Source organism: Antechinus flavipes, chromosome 2 (assembly GCF_016432865.1).
Source record: "Antechinus flavipes isolate AdamAnt ecotype Samford, QLD, Australia chromosome 2, AdamAnt_v2, whole genome shotgun sequence".
In the NCBI taxonomy this organism is placed as follows: domain Eukaryota; kingdom Metazoa; phylum Chordata; class Mammalia; order Dasyuromorphia; family Dasyuridae; genus Antechinus; species Antechinus flavipes.
The window spans coordinates 263944192-263963361 of NC_067399.1; the positions used below are offsets into that span (position 1 = coordinate 263944192).

Here is a 19170-nt window from a genome sequence, read left to right on the forward strand (position 1 = left end):
AGGGGAAAGAGACTCCAAGACAGAATGAACTGGTAGACTGAACCAAAAGAGGTTCCTCAAAGATGGCATGGGCCATAAGTAGATACATAAGAAAAATTTAATGTCAGGGACATGACTGAGATTTCTGACATAGCAAGGTGAGCCTGTCCCTCCCTCTGCCCCTTCCCCACAGAGGGCAGGCCTTGGGGCCCTCACATAACTTGGATTTCTTGGCAAGATGGGGCCACCCACAGGGGAAGAGGAACCCTCACAGCTAAGCTAAATTGATCTCTCAGACTTGTTTCCCTGCCTAGAACAATTCCACTAATGCTCTAGTGTCTCTCTACTAACTGAACTTTCTCTTTTTTTCATAAAAAATTTTTTTTCTACATAAATATATGGAACATTTTCCCAAATAATTTATAGAATCAAAAAGTTTAACATTTGCTTACTTTTGCATTGAAGTATATAAATTAAAATGTATTATTTTAATTTTAGAGGATCTTATGATTTCTTAGCAGGATTTTTTAATGTTATCTTCTGTATCTGATGTTGACATATAAGCTGAAATTATTGTCATGGTAGTTGCCGTGCTTATACTTGTGAACGTTGCAAAATAAGATGACCCGATACCCCATAAAATGTTTTTTCTTGATGAAGCACTCAAATCATCTCTGCCAGCTCTCTTATTTGTCTTTTCAAAAAGAACCTCTAAGTCATTCTTCCAGTTGCCTGCAACTTCTTATATATCTTTTGGTCACATTTATAGTGAAAGTACCAATATTGACATAATTCAATTCACTCAGTAATGTGTTCACTCAGAAAGGAGTTAACATTTAGACCATAATTATTTACTGGTTATAGACATTCCAAAAACTGTGATTCTTATCATCACATCCCTTTCCCCACTATTCTACTTCAATTACTATGGTTTGCACAAGATTGAGAATGATTTTGAAATTTATCACTTAGTAGCCAGCATGTTGTTAGTGAATCTCTCCGTATTTAATTAGGCTTGTGCTTGGATAGAGGGCCAGTCTTTGCCAAAAGTGTCTCAAGGCCTTTTCCATTATTATATAACTCATGATGATCTTTTGTAGTTCATTGCCATAGCTTTTAAGATCTATGGTCAGTTCTGTGATAAGGTTTTGGAGTTGGACTTTTATGGTGGATCAGTTATTGACTATGAACAGTGGATGCTCAGTTCTCTGCTGGCCAGTAATTGTGGTAGACATGGTTGGGGATAGGGGGGACTAAAGAAATGTGAAGGATAACATGATGGCCTGAAAATAGCAGAAGACTGGGAGTCAGACCTGGGCTTCCCTTGGACTATCCCCATTTAGTGTAAATAAGTTTTTATATGTTTGATTTTCCCCCCTTACTTCTCAAATAAACTAAAGTCTGGAGTTTCCCCTTAATATTCCAGTCTTCAATGATCGTTTGTCCATCTCCTACTTCCTCTTGGCCATGTGAAGCATATTTCTTGTTTCCTATTTCTGGTCTATTTTTTCTGCCACCAGTTGCTTCCCACTCTTGTTAGTCATTTGTTGACTGCTAGATATCCTTTCTAATGACTTTAGCCCTTGGCTCCTTTCTACTTTGTTCCCTGCCATTCAGTGACTTTAAAATTCTTTGCATTGATTATTCCAACACTCTTTACCTCATGACTTCTCAGTCACTATAAATCTTTGATGGTATCCTACTTGAGTTACCACCAGGCCATACCTTAAAAATCACTCTTCTTTCAAATTACCACTTCCACTATCTTAAACTCAGAAATTTCCTACTTTGTTCACAATTTCCTGTCTTTCCAACTCTCCAATTCTTATTGAATCCGCTCCTCCCTCTTATCATAGAACTGTTATTCCTTGCCCTCTTTCAGTTCATTGTTTTTGTTCTTTTATTATTTGTAAATGCTTTACTGAAATTATTTCAGTTATTTTAATGATATGCTTGCATTGTTTATTTTCATTTTATATGCTCATAAATTTTTCTCCAGGAGTTTAAACAAGAGCTATGGAATATGAATTTTGGTAGTGAATCACATATTTGAATTGAATTAAATTCCACATAGTTTGACTTCTTTGAAATGTGAACTTTACATTAGAGAGAAAAGAGGGGGAAAAAGTAACATATTGAAGTAGGTGTTTCTTAGGCTTTCTTAATTGGAATTGTATTCTTTGTTTTGTTTGCAGGTGACTCCTTCTCACAGTTTCGTTTTGCAGAGGAAAAAGAATGGGATACTGAAGCTTCATCTCCTAAACAGGTAGGTTGGAATTTTTCTTCATACAATGTTAATGTACCTAAGGGTACATACTTGCTTAATCTGACTCATGATGTGGAAATAATTACTCATATTAATTTTATGCTTTAAGGTATACAGCCCACTTTCTTCACAATAAGATTATACAAATATTATATCAGTTACAAGAAAACTGAGGCTCATAATAATTGTGACTTGCCTAGGAACACAGTTAATAAATGGCAGAGCTTGAATTTAAACCCAAGTGACTCAATTCCATTGCCAATTCTTCTGCCCAAGAAATGAAAAAATATAGATTATTTCGTTAACCCTGCTATTTCAGGCAAATATATGCCTTTTAGAAGTACTTGAAGCCATAAGATTTCCTTTATTTGAGTAATTTGAGAAGATAGATCTGATCTCAAAAAAGTTTGGATTGATGAATGTGAATGGCCCCTCTTCCAAATATTTTGATGTCTTTTTTCCTATAATATTTTAAAGTGATACCTGGATGAAATAATTTAATAGCTTAAAATGCACTCCATCTCTTGTTTTGCCTGTATCTATAAAGAGACTTATAATACAATGTTAGCACCAAATGCTATTAATACTTTTCATTGAGTGTCCCTAATACCCAGTGTATTATAATGTTCCTAATAGTATAGTGGTTTTTTTTTTTTTTCTATTGAATTTTTCTTTCAAAGAGCTCTGATAAATTGTTAAATAGGATTTTTACCAAACCTTGCTATATAGGTTATTAAACAAGTGTTCTCCCTTCTTTCAAATAAGGACACTAAAATATGGCTACGTGGAAAATTATCAGGGACTGCTGATCACCTACCTCTTTTTAGGGTTAAAATACGGTTATCTAATAATTAGTCATAGACTTTTCCAAGAGCATTAGAAGAGGTAAACTGGTTCACTTAACAGACTGAGCAACAGAGATTAGAGCCCCAGATTCTAGCTCTACCATGCTATTACAATGCTGACCTGCCATATAGGCAAGAAGAACTCAATCATGGAAACAGTCACACAGCACTTTGTAGAAAAAATAGCGTATTTGGTATAGGGGATGACGATGAATTATTTGGCAATGGCAACACATGAAACAAAGAAAAATGTTCTGTGTAAGAATATGCTTCTGCAGCTGTGGAGACAGAGAACCACAATAAAGGGCAGAATCTGCTAAAAAACAACAACCCAGTTTTTAAATCATCTATAAACTAAAAAGCCCCAAATAAAATTATGTATTATATATTTTTAATTATATATTATATATTTTTTATTTATTATATTTTTATTACATATGTAATATATATAATAAATACAATATATAATTATAATATATAATATATAATAAACATATATAAATATTATATATATTTTAAAGCTTTTTATTTTCAAAACATATACATGGATATTTTTCAATATTGGCCTCTGCAAAATTTTTTGTTCCAAATTTCACCCCCTTTCCCCTACCCTCTCTCCTAAATGGCAAATAATCCAATATACATTAAATAAGTTAAAAAATATATGTTAAATTTTATTTATACATACATACATACACACACACACACACACACACACACAGAAAGAGAGAGAGAGAGATTTATATAATTATTGCACTGCACAAGAAAAATCAGATCAAAAGGGAATAAAAATGAGAAAGAAAACAAAATGCCAGCACATGATAACAAAAAGCTGTGATCTAAACTCAGTTCCCCCTGTTCTCTCTCTGGGTGTAGTTGCCCCTCTTCCTCTCAAGACCATTGGAACTGGAATGTCATTGTTGAAAAGAGTCACCGTCCATCAGAATTGATCTTCATATAATCTTGCTGTTGCCATATACAGTGATCTCTTGGTTCTGTTCATTTCACTCAGTATCAGTTCATATAAGTCTCTCCAGGCCTCTCTGAAATCAGAAATTGATTATATTGTAACAGATAGAAAAAAACTAGTTACCAATGTGTAAGTCATTTTTATCAAGCACCAGAACTATATATGTCTTGGGTGACTTTCAATTGTGTTTCACTGGGAACTTAATGTTATTACCTGTTATCAAGTAGCTTAAAAATGGCACAATTAGCTGCAAGCATTTATAAACTTTGAGGCTGTCAATAATGACTAGACAGTCTTTAAGAAAATTAAGAAAAATCAGAAGATTTTGGGAAGATGGCAGAGTAGGTCAGAAAATTCTAAGCTCTCCAGATTTTCCCTCCAAACAAGACAAAATAGTGCTTCCTGGTGAACATAACAGTGGTAAAAATAAACAAGAGTTGGAATAGAAAAGTGATTCTCCTGGAAACAATCTGAGAAGACCCAAAGAAAAATCCCAGGATATTGGTTTGGCCCTGTGAAATATAAACATCTTCAGGCTAGCTCCTCTGAAAAAGCAAGCTGGGAGCCTGTGGCTAGCTGGGTTGGGAGGTAGCCTCAGCCTCAGGTAGCAGAACTTTCACTTCCTAGACTATGTGGGGAAATGAGCAACTGAGTGGGGGAAGATCGAGAAGAATCTCTTCTGGAAAGAAAGAAATAGCACATGACTAGTGAGTGCAGTGGAACTGGGATGTGGATAGCTGTCCAGAAGGGAAAACTAAAGAGGAATCTGAGGCCAGAGACATCATCCCCTATAATGGAAAACTAGAAGTGATTACAATAAGTTCCTGTTTTAAAAAAAAAGTAAACAAGCAAAGGAGAAAGAATCTAATCATAGAAAGTTATTATAGAAATAAGAGAAGATGGGTTCATTATCAGAGGAGGATGCTGAAGCAGAAAAAATCCTCTCCTACCCCAAAAAAATAATGTCAGGTGGTCATCTGCCCCAAAAGAATTTGTAGAAGAATTTTAAAAAAAGCTTTAAAAATCAAATGCAAGAGAGTAAGGAAAAAAAATCAAGAAAAACAAGAAGATTATGAGAAGAAAGTCACCCAACTGGAATAGGAGATCCAGAATCTTAAGGAAGAAAATGATTTCTTGAAAATTAGAATTGGGCCAGTGAAATTATAAAACAAAATATAAAGAATGAAAAAAATAGAAGAGAATTTGAAATATCATGTAAGAAAAACAATCGATTTACCTGAAAGCTATAATCCAAAAAAGATTCTCAATAATACAGAGATAATTAAATTGTCCTGAAGTTTTAGAACAAGAGGGGATAATAGAAATAGGAAAAAAATCCACTGAGAACAACCTACAAGGAAACAAAAAAAAGATGAACATTTGTGAATATAATTTCTTCTATTGTTATATATGCTTTGAAATAGAAACTTATTATATATTTTGAATCCTCCCTGATATTCTGTTGAGCACATGACATTTTGTTTTGTTTTAATTTTCCTTTTCTTTTTTCTATTTTTTCTATTTTGAATTTAATGCAATAAACAAATAAATAAACTAATTCACCATCTGAAAGAAATCCTATAAGGAAAATGTATAGAAATATCATAATCAATTTCTGAAGCCCCCAATTCAAGGAGAAAGCATTATGAGCAACAAGAAAAAAAATTTTAAATAAGTCACAATCAGAATCACACAAGATTTAGCAGTGGCTATGTTAAAAGACAGTAGGTATTGGAACACTATATATCCAAGAGCAAAAAACCTGGGATTACAGTTGAAAATATCATATCTAGTAACTAAGTTTCGCATATTCAATGGACTGTCAGACTTTCAGGATTTTGTTACAAAAAGATCTAAACATAAAATAAAATTTGACATAAGATCCAAGTGAAATAGAAAGTAAACCTCAAAAATTAATTATAAGGGATTCAATAAGGACAAACTGTTTAGTTTTTATATGTGGAAATATAAACTGTATTCTAAGATTGTCATTTGTAATTGGGTAATTCAAAAGAAAAACTAGGGTAGAGCTGAGTATGATATGATTCTAAAAAAAGCAAAACTGAGTAGGAAAAGATAAAAAAAGTAATTATCTTATAGAAGAGGTGCAAGAAGAACTGACACAGGAATTAATTGGGAGAAGTGGACTGTTTTGGAACCTTTCTCTCATTAGGAATTGGTTAAAGAGGGAACCATACATACATACATACATACTGATAGATGTATATCTACATCTATTTACAGCTATATCTGAATATATTTATATCTAGAAGGGTAGAAAAGTCCTCCAAACTCAGAAAGAAATAAGAGGCCAAAGGGATAGGGAGAGTGGAGAGGATAAAGGAAAGATTTTTAGAGGGAACTTTATATCAGATCTGGTTTAAAAAGAGAACAACATATACATTTATAAGAGAATAAAAGTCTTTCAAATTTATAAGAAAATAAGAAATAAGATGGGGAATTATAGAAGGGTGTGTAGGTTAATGGGAGTAAGATAAAGAGAGAATAAGATAAAATATACATTTAGAAGGCTATAAAAGTCTTCTAAATTCAGACAGAAACAAGAGGGCAAGAGGAAAGGGTGGGGAGAATTTAAGGGGTATTGATTAAGTCATAGAAAAGCAAGATGCGGATAGAAATAAAGTAGAGAATTAGGAGGGATAAGAAATAAGAGACATACACAAATGTAATAAATATCTGGAGTAGAATTTATTAGGTTACAAAAAGCAGGGGTAATAATCTTGATCTCAAAGTTAAAACTAAAACAGATTTCATCAAAAAGTGCAAAATAATATGGTCCATCAACCATATTAATATTATTTTGGACTATTTAAAATAACAATGTATAAGGTTTTTGAATATTGCTGTAGTATAGAAAATGATGAGTTGATAGATTTAGAAAAATATGGAAAGACTTGGTCTTATGAAGGAAGATGTTAGCCACCTTCAGAGAAACAGAGGACAAACAAGAAAAATATAATCTTACATGCATGTATATGAATGTATATATATGTATAAATATGATTATAGATATCTATGTGCATTTATGATATGTGTATATCTCTGTATGTGTGTGTGTCTGTGTGCATCACTATATCCACACTTAATTGTAGCCTTTTTGGGAAGGGGAGAGGCAGAAGGCAGAATAAAGTTAAAAGTGCACAGCAGAAAACAAAAGAAAACCTATAGGCTTTCTTGACAAAAAAAAAAAAAAAATTATTGATTTATATTTTGAATCCCTCATGTTTCGTTGTGCATGTGGCATTTTTTCTTTTTTCTAAATTAATTAATTAAAAAGAACAAAAAGAAGTTAGTTGAATTAGATAAATTGATAGAGTATCAATAAACAGGTGTAAATGACGATATATATTCTGTTCACTACCTAACAATCTTGTTCTATTCCATCTTTCTATCCTTAATTGCCTCACATATATCTGTCTGCTTTTACTGACCTGTCAGTTCTCTTGCCTCCCGAACCTAACCCACATTATCCTACTTCTAGATATGGTGCTTAGAATATCCTCCCTCTCCCTCTTCTCTTATTAAATTCTTAATACTTCTTTTCAAGTCTAAGTCAGATGCCTCCACTTTCATTATGATCTTCTTGTTAGCAAAAACTTCTCTCCTTTGGATCTTACATAGATTTTGTGATGTGTTGTAATGTGTAACATTGTATATTATAGTTACCATTGTCGACTGTTTCCATATTAGTGTCTAATTTCATGAGACACAATTTTCTTTATAAACTTTGAACCAATTTCTTAACCACTTAACATAGTGCCCTGCATTTAATAGGTACTTACTGAGCATTTGTATAATTAGTGTGAACAATAATTCCAGAAAAAATCTGGACTGTATGTCCAGTGACTCATTAAGTACATAGTATGAAACTGAAGGATGTTGGGCACAGTGAAGCCTTATGGCTCTGAAAGAGAAAAGGAGATATGGTAAATATATATTTATACCATATATGTATATACATATAGTGTCTGTGTCTATATGCATTCACACACACATATAGAACATATTTCCATATTAGCCATATTTCAGTACAGGTAACAGATTTGTTTTTATCTTAAACTTTTTCCTCTCTTGTTTCCTTCACCCTCTTGCAATCGCTGAAACTTAGCTCATTCCTGGTGACCTAGCTTCCTTAGCTAACCTTTCAGCCCTGATTGTATTTTTATCCATTACTCTCTTTCTCCTCCTCACTGACTGTAGTTGTGGAGTGTGAACATTCCTTGCTCTTTATTATTACTCCTGGTTCTCCCTCTACCACCATTACTCAGTAAACTTTCTTTCTTTCAATTGTATTCAATTGATCGTTTTAATCTGTATTTATCACCCAGTCAAGATTCTGATGGCTTTTGTCTAATACCTTCCAGAACATTTTCCTTCTTTCTTCAATGAGTTCAATGCCTGATTCACACTCTTTTTCTCCTCAATTCCTACTTTTGTACTAGGGGACTTCACATACCTCTCGATACTGCCTCAAACTTCTAAAATTACTTCTAAATTTCTAAATTTACTCCTAAATTTACTTCTAAAATTACTCTATCCCATCACAGCTATACAGGGATGATTATACTTTTTTTGATCTTGCCATATCTCACAAGTGTTTCATTTATATCATCCTTTATCTGATTATAAACTGTTTTCAGTCTTTCTCTCCTTCTGCTTTGCAACTGCAAACCTAGTCTTTGTCCTTGCCTCTTTATTCTATAAAAGATTTTGTTCTATTGAAAGATTTTACCACTGGGTTCATGTCCAAATGAAGCATTGATGATCAATGGGCTGTGTCTCAACTACACATGGACTTGATTCTTTGACTTTTTGAATTAAGGTCATAGACTCCAACATTCTTCATTTAAACTGAACAAACAGATGCTGACACCAAGAATTGAGGTTTGTTTCATGGGCTCCGTGTGGGCCTGGCGTGGGGAGGGTTTGAGGGCTCTTCCTGCTGCAGCATTTCCTTGCTTTCTTCACCTGCACCATCAGTGAGAAAGACAAGGTTACCAGGTGCCTTCTGACTACCCTCCAGCCTGCAGCTTTGCCCTGCAGGGCATTCCAGAAAGCCCCACTCACCCTGTGTTAGCAGAGTCTGGATGTGCTTCAGAACACTCATGCTGCCCCTCTTGGCTTCCAGCCAGCTGGGGGGAGGGGGGACGCACGGGTGTCCCATTTGTTTTGTTGTTCAGTCATTTCAGTCACTTCCAACTCTTTGTGATAAAACCATAGGAGATTAACAAGCATCTAAGTGTAAACTCTACCTTGGTCTTGGCTCTGGCCTACAAAACAAAACCAGAAACCAGCCCTTGCCTTCAAGGAGTTCCCTTCCTCTTAGGGAGATAAAACACAGAAGATGATTTGTGGATGAAGATAGTGCTCATCGCTGAGGGAATAAGGAAATGCTCTGAGTCGGAACTTGGCTCATGGCTGGACTTTGAAGCCATCCAAACCCAGCTAGTGAAAGTATATGTTCGACTTGCGCAACAAGGGAGTGACTACTGCCTGTCTCCCACTACAAGATGATCTGGATGACAGAGAGTGTCCAGTTGACTCGATGAAGTTACCTGGATTATGATTTAGCCAGTGATGCTAGGAGGTTCCTCTATAACCAGGGACTTTTGCTAGTATTTCCCTGGCTGATAGAGACTGATTTCTCTTTCTCTCTCTCTCTCTCTCTCTCTCTCTCTCTCTCTCTCTCTCTCTCTCTCTCTCTCTATATATATATATATATATATATTTTTTTTTTTTTTTTTTCCTCATTACCTTTAATGAAAGTTCCCCCCACATAGCCTTTTTTGGTATTCCTTATCTTAATGCTGTCATAATATGAACACAGGTCCTGCAAGGTGACAATCATAAATCTTTGAGTATGGTAGAAAATAAGCAAGAATCCAAAACAAAGTCACTCATGAGTGATTTAACTTATATAATTTCTTCCTGTTACATTCTTTCCTTTTATTTTCAGAAGGTTATAATTTAATCCTCATCTTCATTCTATTTTATGCTATAGATCTCAGCCCTTTATGTGGACTGTGAGTCACTGGTCCGAGCCCTTCAAGAACTGCCTCTGTCCCTCCGACTGAACGTGGCTGCTGAGTTAGTCCAGGTGATATTTACATTATTTACATATTTAGGTTTGAGGACAGAAGCACAGGAGAGAGGAGGCCCTATTCTTCCCAGCCCTCCTGCCAAGAGCAAATGCCTTGTGACTGTTGTTTTGAGTCTATTCTTGCCATCAATATTGCTTAAAATGTTTCATCAACAAGTTATTGCATTGCATTGTAACTTATGTTATCCCAAGACTAAGGGCATTGCATTGTAACTTATGTTATCCCAAGACTAAGGGCACAAGTGTCTGTGAGCCTTCCTGCTACTCTTTTCTTTCCTTACCATTGAGATTTTGCAGGGAATATCATCTGTGCCATATATAATAGTGTTTTGGCAATAGAGGGGAGAAGGACTACAAGTTAGGAAGGAATGAGTCACAGACTATTAGACCTAAAAAGGCCTTAGAGGTCACTTTAGTTCAGAGAAACTATTACCAGCTGGGATGCAAAAGCTAAGCTCATAGTAGTTGGAGATTGGCAAAGAAGAGGATGAAAAGACAGGGAGGGCTGTGCTACAGCAGATCTGCTTTCATTTACAAAGGGCCATATTTGTTATACATTGAAGTAAAACTAAATGGCAAAGATGTTCCCTGAGACATAAGTGTTCTTTGAAAACATAGGCTGTTGCAATGGGGAGGTATTAGAATAAATGTATAGCTGTAAGACTAGAACTTTGGAAATTTGGTGAAAAAAGCTCTCAAAATAAATCCCATGACCTTGAAGGGGTCCTTGAATAGTGATCACTGTGTTTAGTATAGTGTCAATGTGGTAACCATTATGACATTTGAAGAATCACAACGAGGAGAATGGAAGCTGATTATGGCTTCTGTTTGGAACTTTGGCCAACTTATCTTTGTACTATACACTGAATGTCCTGTATTCATTTTACTCATGACTTATTATGGGTGACATTCAATTTTTTAATGACATTGAAGATTTATGCATAAAGATATTATTAAGCAAACACAAACATAATAGAAATATTGTATTACCAAAGATAGATATGGCTCTTCTTATGGAAATCTTGCAGAATACAAGCTGTAATCCTTTTTGCTTTTTCTATAAGTTATTTATAGAACCCTACTTAACCTGATTCAGTAGTTGAGGTGGGAGGAATGTTTTATGTATTATGCAGGTTAGTATGGAAAGCCTTCACTTGAAGGGAATGTTCAGTTCATATGAAAAAGATTTAGGAGTTTTAATTTTTTTTGTTTTGCTGTATATGAGCCAGAAATATGAAGTGGCTGCTGAAAAAGGAAAAACTGAATGCTATCTTAGGCAACATTACTTAAAGTGTAATGTCTAGGAAAAGGGAAAGAGTTAAATTTTGTGGAGTATTATATTCAATTTTGGGCATCCAATCTGAGGAAAATACTGAAGCTCCTCCAGCCAAGAGTGAGTAGGAATGATGAACTGTTTTCTTAAATGACATAATTTCCAGATGCTGGTTATGTGGGGATACTTAACTTAAAGAAGAGAAATTTTAGATGAGGCATGATAATTATCTTCAAGTATTTGAAGTTTGGGGTCCAAAGGGATCATTATTAGTCTTATTCTTGTGGATTCAAAGGGCTAGTACCAGTTATAGGAAAATAGAATCTAACTCAATTTGGGAAGAATTTTGCTAATTGTCTAAAAATTCTAACTGTCCAAAAGTTGCTTTAAAGTACAATAGGCTGTTTTCTGAGATATTGAACACTTACAGTGATAAGAACTCAGGTCATGGTTATCTCATCATGAAATGGGGAGGAAAACTTTTGAATTAGCTAGAGTTTTATTAGACTAGCTTTCAGATCTCATACTTTCTAATAAGATACCATAGATATTAACTGACTCCTAAAACATTTTTGCATATGGATTTGCATTTGATTCCATTTTTAACATATGAATAATCACAGCCAATTTTTAAAAGAACCAAACTGTGTTAGAAGAGTTAGATGATGGGTATTCACAAAACTAGAGAAAGCATGACTCCCCTCAATTGCTTTTTCTACTATACCTTTTACCCTGGCTTTGGCAGAGTCCCTTTTGTTGTGTTTCCACTTACACATGTTTAGGCTGGTTCTAGGTGGTATTTATTACCAGTTCTCTTGGGCAGCTCAGTTTTGTTCTTGGTTCCTAAGGCTACAGCTCCTCTAGAGCTTCCCCAGATGAAACCAAAGAAAATGGAAGATGGCAGGGGGCTGGGTATGCAGATGAGATGGCCCTTGGGGCCAGGCTCTGATGTGATCTCAGATGCTCCCAACCGCCCGGGGCCCACAGGGAAAGATGGAGCCAGGCCGTGCTCTTCGGAAGCTTTTCAGAAAATCACTCCACCACTGCAGCAGACTGTCGACCACCTAGATGAAGAACTTGATCTGCTGCTAAATTTAGATGCTCCAGTTAAAGAGGAAGATAACACTCTAACAGCTCAGACATATCAAGATCCCAGAGCCAAGAAGGAAGGAAAAATGGTCCAAGAGGAAAATGGTATGCCTTTGATTTTGTTTTTTCCTTCCTCTAGTCTATTCTTATTACTTTATTTTATTAGTGCAAACAGGTAGGCTCATTCTGGTTTCGTCTTGCATACGTAGTCTCAGTGGCGTTTGACATTGATCCAGGGCTGTATCCTGGCATCTTTCTTTGTACTTATTTATAGCTTTGCTTCACTCTGATCCGACCTTTCTGAGACCATGTCTCTCACTAGGAGATAATCCAAATACTATTGCAGATTTTAAATTCAAGTCCTCCGTGCTTTAAAGTGTAGCTAGTCTTTTTCAGCATCAGGTCTATTAGATATTTACCTGAACAGGCCCATCACCCACATTTCTCCATTACAAAATGCTACCAGTATCTTCTGGAAACTCTCCTTTTGCATTGGATTTTTTTGTGGACTTGTACTTTTTATTTTGTGCATAAATAATTTGTTTTGGCTATAAAGTAAATAAATTGGACAGACTCCTAATACAGTTTCCTCTTTTTCCCATTGAATATCAGACACTTCATTAACTTCCAGGATTGCTGCAAAGGAAAGGAATAATTATTTGGATATTAATTCAATAAGAGGAACTTGTGAACCTGTTTCAGAATTAGCCTTTTTAATCATTATTTACTTAGATGTTTTTGCATCTGTTTGGGGAGGGCAGGAATGATCTGCATCAGTAATCAAGCTTTTATGGTACAAAAGGCACTTAAAGAAGGCCAATTTGTATCATGGAACAAACTCTAGGGAAGCCTTATCAGTTCTCAGATAGAGATTGGTGACATGTTTTATTACTTTTATTTTCCCAGTTCCTAAAGAACTCTCTGTGACTGAAGAAAAGAGTTTGGAATCTGAGCAACCACCATGTACATCCAAAAATGTTACTGAGGAAGAGCTTGAAGATTGGCTGGACAGCATGATTTCTTAGAGAAAAAAAATTCCTTGCAGAGCTGGAGCTGCCCTGTTACTTATGGGTGGATTTAAAGGGAGACATGAATGAGGCAATCCTTGAGGAAGAGCTATTTATAGCACACCCCAAATCAGTGGTCCAGCATGGTTATGGTAGTATGACTCCCACTTATATTTCAGATAACAGTTGGCATAATAAATTACAGAGGCTCATTCCAGTTATTCTTTCTGGCATAGAATTCTAATAACCCAACTTCCTTAAGCAAGTGGAATGCTGTCACCCATCCCATGGGCTTCCCATCTGCTGATAGTAAAATCCAGGTTCCACCTAGCCCCCAATATTTGTTTAAGCAAATTAGATGCTGCTGAATAACATGATGTGACAAGAACAAGGTATGATTGGTGCCTATATGCATTTGGGAAAAATAAATTATAAATGCTGGTAAAACTATTTCCCCCCCTCATTCTTGGTGTTGGTTCTTTTCTGTCTCATGTCATTTCTATCAATTTTCATGTTATGTCCAGTGGTAGAGTATGTGGTAAATTAGATGAGGTCATACTGGACTTTGGTTTGTAATGTTTTATTGCAGGGGGCACTTCGTTTTATTTCAGGAGAAACATCTAAATGTAGCAGATTCACTACTTACAAAGGACCATGAAGCCTTATTTGATTTTGGCATAAAATTTAGATTTCCAGTTTCTGATACAGTACATTTTTTCTAATAACAGCTACTGCTTAGCTGCTATAGACAGAATCATATAGAATAGATAACCTTCAAGTGCAGTTTCATACATTAAAATAGAAGAGCAGTACAACTAATTAATGAAACTTTCCATCTAAAACACTAACATAAAAAACTTGCATAGCTATGTCTACAGAAGTTTTAAGGCACTTAATCGATATTTCAGTGTCGATAAAGTGTTGAATTTTGTCTATTTCTTTTAACTGCTTAAAGCTTTTCAAGCTGTATCTGGATACATTCACTAGCAAGTACCATGGGAAAAGTTGACTGTAGTTAAAACATTTCTTAAGTTCAGAACATGAGTAACAAATGGAGACATTATCACTTGATGTTCAAAAGTTTTCTTTTTAAAGTTTCAGATATTGTGCATTTAAGACTAAAAAACTTTTTTAGCCCTTTTGACTTTTACCAAACTCATAAAGAGTGATGGGATTCAAAACCATGCCAGTAACCTAACTCTGTTTACAACTGGAAAGTAATTAAGTTTTTTGACACAGCTTCCTCTCTCCTTAAAATATAGATGATGTTAAGTCCCACAGCATGGATCTGTTAGGCACGAAAAGCCTAATCAATCAGTTTTAGAAGTCACAGTTTATGAGAGGTCCTTGATGAAGAAGTGTTTGTTTCTCAGACACGGCTGCTGAAGTAGTATGCATGGGCGCATGCTACAGAGTTCCTTTGTAGAGTCAGCTGGTTATATGGTATCTCCTTTTATCTTATCACAGTTATCCGAGCTGATCTTCATATTGTTTACGGAAGCAGTCACCAGCTGGAAAGAAATCCCAACATCTTTCTTGGTACATCTTCCAGACATAAGATTCCTGAAATAATTGAACAAAGGATACCTATTTTACATTCTTGTCCCACATATTTGCATTCCATTATCCTCATTTTTCTCCTAGTTTTATAGTCTCTTTTCCCTGTGGGTTAGACTTAGACACAGAAAAAGTTTTGCTGGAACCTGACATTTCATAATGGGCAAAGGGGGATCCCTTCTACCTGTAACAGTCCTCAGCAGTACATTTTCATGACACAAAAAGCTAACCTGGCCATTTTATACTCTATCCTCATTCCATATCCACTTTGGTGACTCTCATAATCTTCTCAGATGCCTGTTATTAAGGCAAGCATCTTACATTTTGGGGCATCCATATCACTCCATATTTTAGTTCCAGAACTATAATCAAATCAGTATTGTCAGTAGTACTGGGTATGTTAATTTGCTCCCCTATGTATGGTTCCACTGACCAAATAGGTAGCTTTCTTTTTTTTTTAAATTTTAATTGCAATAAATAAAATTTTATTTATTTCAATTCTAAATTCTCTTCTTCAATTCTTCAATTCTAAATCCACTCTCTTCACCACCCATTGAGAACTGAAGAAAAATCCATTACAAATATGTATAGTTACGTAAAACATTTTCACAGTATCCTTAGCCAAAGAAAAAGTTGCTTCAAATTGTACTGAATCTATCAATTCTCCCTCAGGAGAGGGGATAGCATGTTTCGTCATGAGTCCTTTGAAATTGTGGGTTGCACATTGGATTGATCAGGATTATGAACCATTCAGAGTTGATTATCCTTACAATATTTACTGAACAACTAACTCTCCAAATCAATGCTCCTCTGTATAGATTGCCTCCCTGAATGTAAGCTTCTTGAGGGTACAGTCTATGCTGTTATTTTTTGAATCCTTGCATCTTAGTGCAATGATTATTAGCATGTTAGAAGAACTTTTATAAATATTTTCTCATTCATTCAATACTTAGTCTGTCTCTCTCATACAGTTTTGTTCTGATTCTTTATTATGTGATCTACCTCCTATTTGCTTTTCTTACTCCCGACTGTGGGGGACAGTTATACCCAACTCTAGTTCCACTACTGCACCTTGCCATGGAGGGAACAGATGGAGCTACTGAATACTGAAATAAATCTTGCATTCCTTGCTTGAAGAAAACATGGGGGCAAGATAAGGGATATTAAGATAATGGGGATTAGGAAGTTAAATATGAGTGACACTTCTTATTTTAAGACTTTCAGGGATCTAGTATACAGACTCAATCACTTAAAAATCAAGGGAGATACATTCACAAAGAGGAGGCCATGATTCAAAGATGAGCTTAAACCAGAGAGATAGATAAATGATGAATGAACAGTCGACTTTCATTTGTGCTTTAATAGAACTGGGTAGTCCTTTCCCATTCCCAGGAAAGTGTATATGTGTGTGTGCAGACAATGTGATTGATATTTAAAAATACAATTTCTCTCACCTGACCTGTGTGCTCTGTTTCATCTTTATTAATCAGATACATCAGAAAGAACCTGAAATGAGGATGAGAGAAGTAGAAAAACATATGGAAATGTCAGTAAAAATTCATGTTACCATGAAATCAAAGTTAGCTTAAAACACTGAGAGGCAAGAGCAGGCTATGTGCTCATGTATGTATTTCAACATCAACCCAAAGTCTTCTTTACATTCTCTCTAATCCTTTTCACAATTAGGATAAAGGACAGAAAGAGGCCACAAGATCTAAGAACTCAAGAATTTATTTTCAAATGAAAAAAATCAAGCCTCAAAAATCAGAGTATTCAACTTTCTTTAGAAGAACAACTGCTTTCCATTTTCTCAGAAGTTAGGGACAATATGTGAAGTGGGAGATGGAAGCTCAGGATAAGAGAGGGATCATATTAACCAAACATCAAGATAATAGAAAGATATTTCTTTCACAAAGCCTTTTTTTTTTTTTTTTTTTTTTTTTTTTTTTTTAGGGTTTTCTTTTTTTAAATAACTTTTTATTGACAGAATCCATGTCAGGGTAATTTTTTACAGCATTATCCCTTGCACTCACTTCTGTTCCGATTTTTCCCCTTCCTCCCTCCACCCCCTCCCCCAGATGGCAAGCAGTCCTTTACATGTTCAATAGGTTACAATATATCATAAATACAATATATGTTTGCAGAACCGAACAGTTCTCTTGTTGCACAGGGAGAATTGGATTCAGAAGGTATAAATAACCCGGGAAGAAAAACTAAAATGCAAGCAGTTTATATTCATTTCCCAGTGTTCTTTCTCTGGGTGTAGCTGTTTCTGTCCATCCTTGATCAATTGAAACTGAATTAGTTCTCTTTATCGAAGAGATCCACTTCCATCAGAATACATCCTCACACAGTATCGTTGTTGAGGTATATAACAATCTACTGGTTCTGCTCATTTCACTTAGCATCAAGTTCATGTAAGTCTCGCCAGTCCTCTGTATTCATCCTGCTGGTCATTTCTTACAGAACAATAATATTCCATAACGTTCATATACCACAATTTACCCAACCATTCTGCAATTGATGGGCATCCATTCAATTTCCAGCTTCTAGCCACTACAAACAGGGCTGCCACAAACATTTTTGCACAAAAAAGTCCCTTTCCTTCCTTTAAGATCTCTTTGGGGTATAAGCCCAGTAGAAACACTGCTGGATCAAAGGGTATGCACAGTTTGATAACTTTTTGAGCATGGTTCCAAATTGCTCTCCAGAATGGCTGGATGCGTTCACAATTCCACCAACAATGTATCAGTGTCCCTGTTTTCCCACATCCCCTCCAACATTCCGCATTATCTTTCCCTGTCAACTCTACACAAAGCCTTTCTAAAAGGAGGACTTGGTCATCCTGAGATCTCAGGCCTGAAGGCATCAATACTAAGAAGGGCAGGAGCTTATTCTTGTTCTTACATATAACTATATGAGAGTGCTTCAGTCCTCTTCATTCTGGAATGCAGTTACAAAGTACAAGTTTAGTCTAGCTCTCAGAGAGTCTGCTCTTTTGGGAACCCATTTCCATTTGAAAGCATTAAAAGAACAATACCCATTGAAAAGCCTATATGCTTTGGGGAAATCAGAAATTGGAAGGTACAATTTTGTTCCATGGGGGAGATGACTTCTAGTTTTGTCTCATTATCCATCATCTTGGAATGAAGCTGGCACCAAGATATGAAGATCTGAACATCAGTTATTTACTGACCCAGATGCTTAGAAGCATTTGTCATCACTGGGCTGTGAGTACCAGGGCTTGAAAGTGGAGGCCATCACCCCCTATTCCCAGAAGCAGAGTCCCAGCTCCTGCTCTCCCCTAGACCCTAGATCTCCTTACCGCCCACTGTGTCCCATTTTCTGGCCCTGAAGGAAATGACTTTCTTAGGAAGGCCCTGCATACCTTATCGCCTTCTCTAGTGCTGTCTGCTCATTTCTTCTGAATGATCATTCCAATAACCCTTTTTCCTCTTCCAGCTCAATCTCAGCATATTACCTTGTACTTTGTGAAGAACATACAGGACATTTGCCATTAGTTCCTCTTTCCATATTCTGCCTCAAAACAATATCTACATTGACCCAATTTGCTTTCCTTTGAATGGCCCTTGTCTTTGGCAAAGTCAGCTCTTCTAGTTGGCTGCTTGATCCCCTCTCCTCCTCCTTTCCTCTGAGATCTGGCCTTTTTTATTATTCCCTTTTTTAGGTATGGAGTGCTTTCCAGCTACCAGCAGATTTTCCCAGGTCCCCTATACTTAAAACATTGACTCAGCCCTATTATTCCCTTAAATTATCTCAAATACAAACTCCTTGTTGGCAACAAGCCCCATTTAAGCAAATTGGCAGGACTTGGCAGATACAATATGAACGGATCACAGGTGATAAAACATGGTATTCCAGAAGTCAAAGAAGCTAAGACTACAAGAATCACTTGAGAGAATTAAGCATAATGTGCCAAGGGGAAAAATGGTCATTCAATGAAATAGAAGCTTTCATAAGGTGAAGACCATAATTAAACCAAAAATCTGAACTCTAACATCAAGACCAAGAGGAGCATAAATAAGTAAAAAGGGGAATTGTA

At 35.8% G+C, this 19170-nt stretch overlaps 2 protein-coding genes across 2 annotated transcripts in view; one reads left to right on the forward strand and one right to left on the reverse strand.

Moving 5' to 3' along the window:
- Positions 1–14000, forward strand: part of AVEN (apoptosis and caspase activation inhibitor) — a 207206-nt gene extending 193206 nt beyond the window's left edge. The window contains exons 4-7 of the mRNA XM_051973648.1: positions 2175–2245; positions 10083–10178; positions 12303–12648; positions 13450–14000. Of these exons, the coding sequence (XP_051829608.1) occupies positions 2175–2245; positions 10083–10178; positions 12303–12648; positions 13450–13568 (632 nt within the window). The 3' untranslated portion in view covers positions 13569–14000. The remainder of the gene's footprint in view (positions 1–2174; positions 2246–10082; positions 10179–12302; positions 12649–13449) is intronic.
- A 114-nt stretch (positions 14001–14114) lies between these two features.
- RYR3 (ryanodine receptor 3) overlaps positions 14115–19170 on the reverse strand; it is a 438620-nt gene continuing 433564 nt past the window's right edge. The window contains exons 90-91 of the mRNA XM_051973649.1: positions 16562–16613; positions 14115–15113 (exon numbers count right to left, since the gene is read on the reverse strand). Of these exons, the coding sequence (XP_051829609.1) occupies positions 15018–15113; positions 16562–16613 (148 nt within the window). The 3' untranslated portion in view covers positions 14115–15017. The remainder of the gene's footprint in view (positions 15114–16561; positions 16614–19170) is intronic.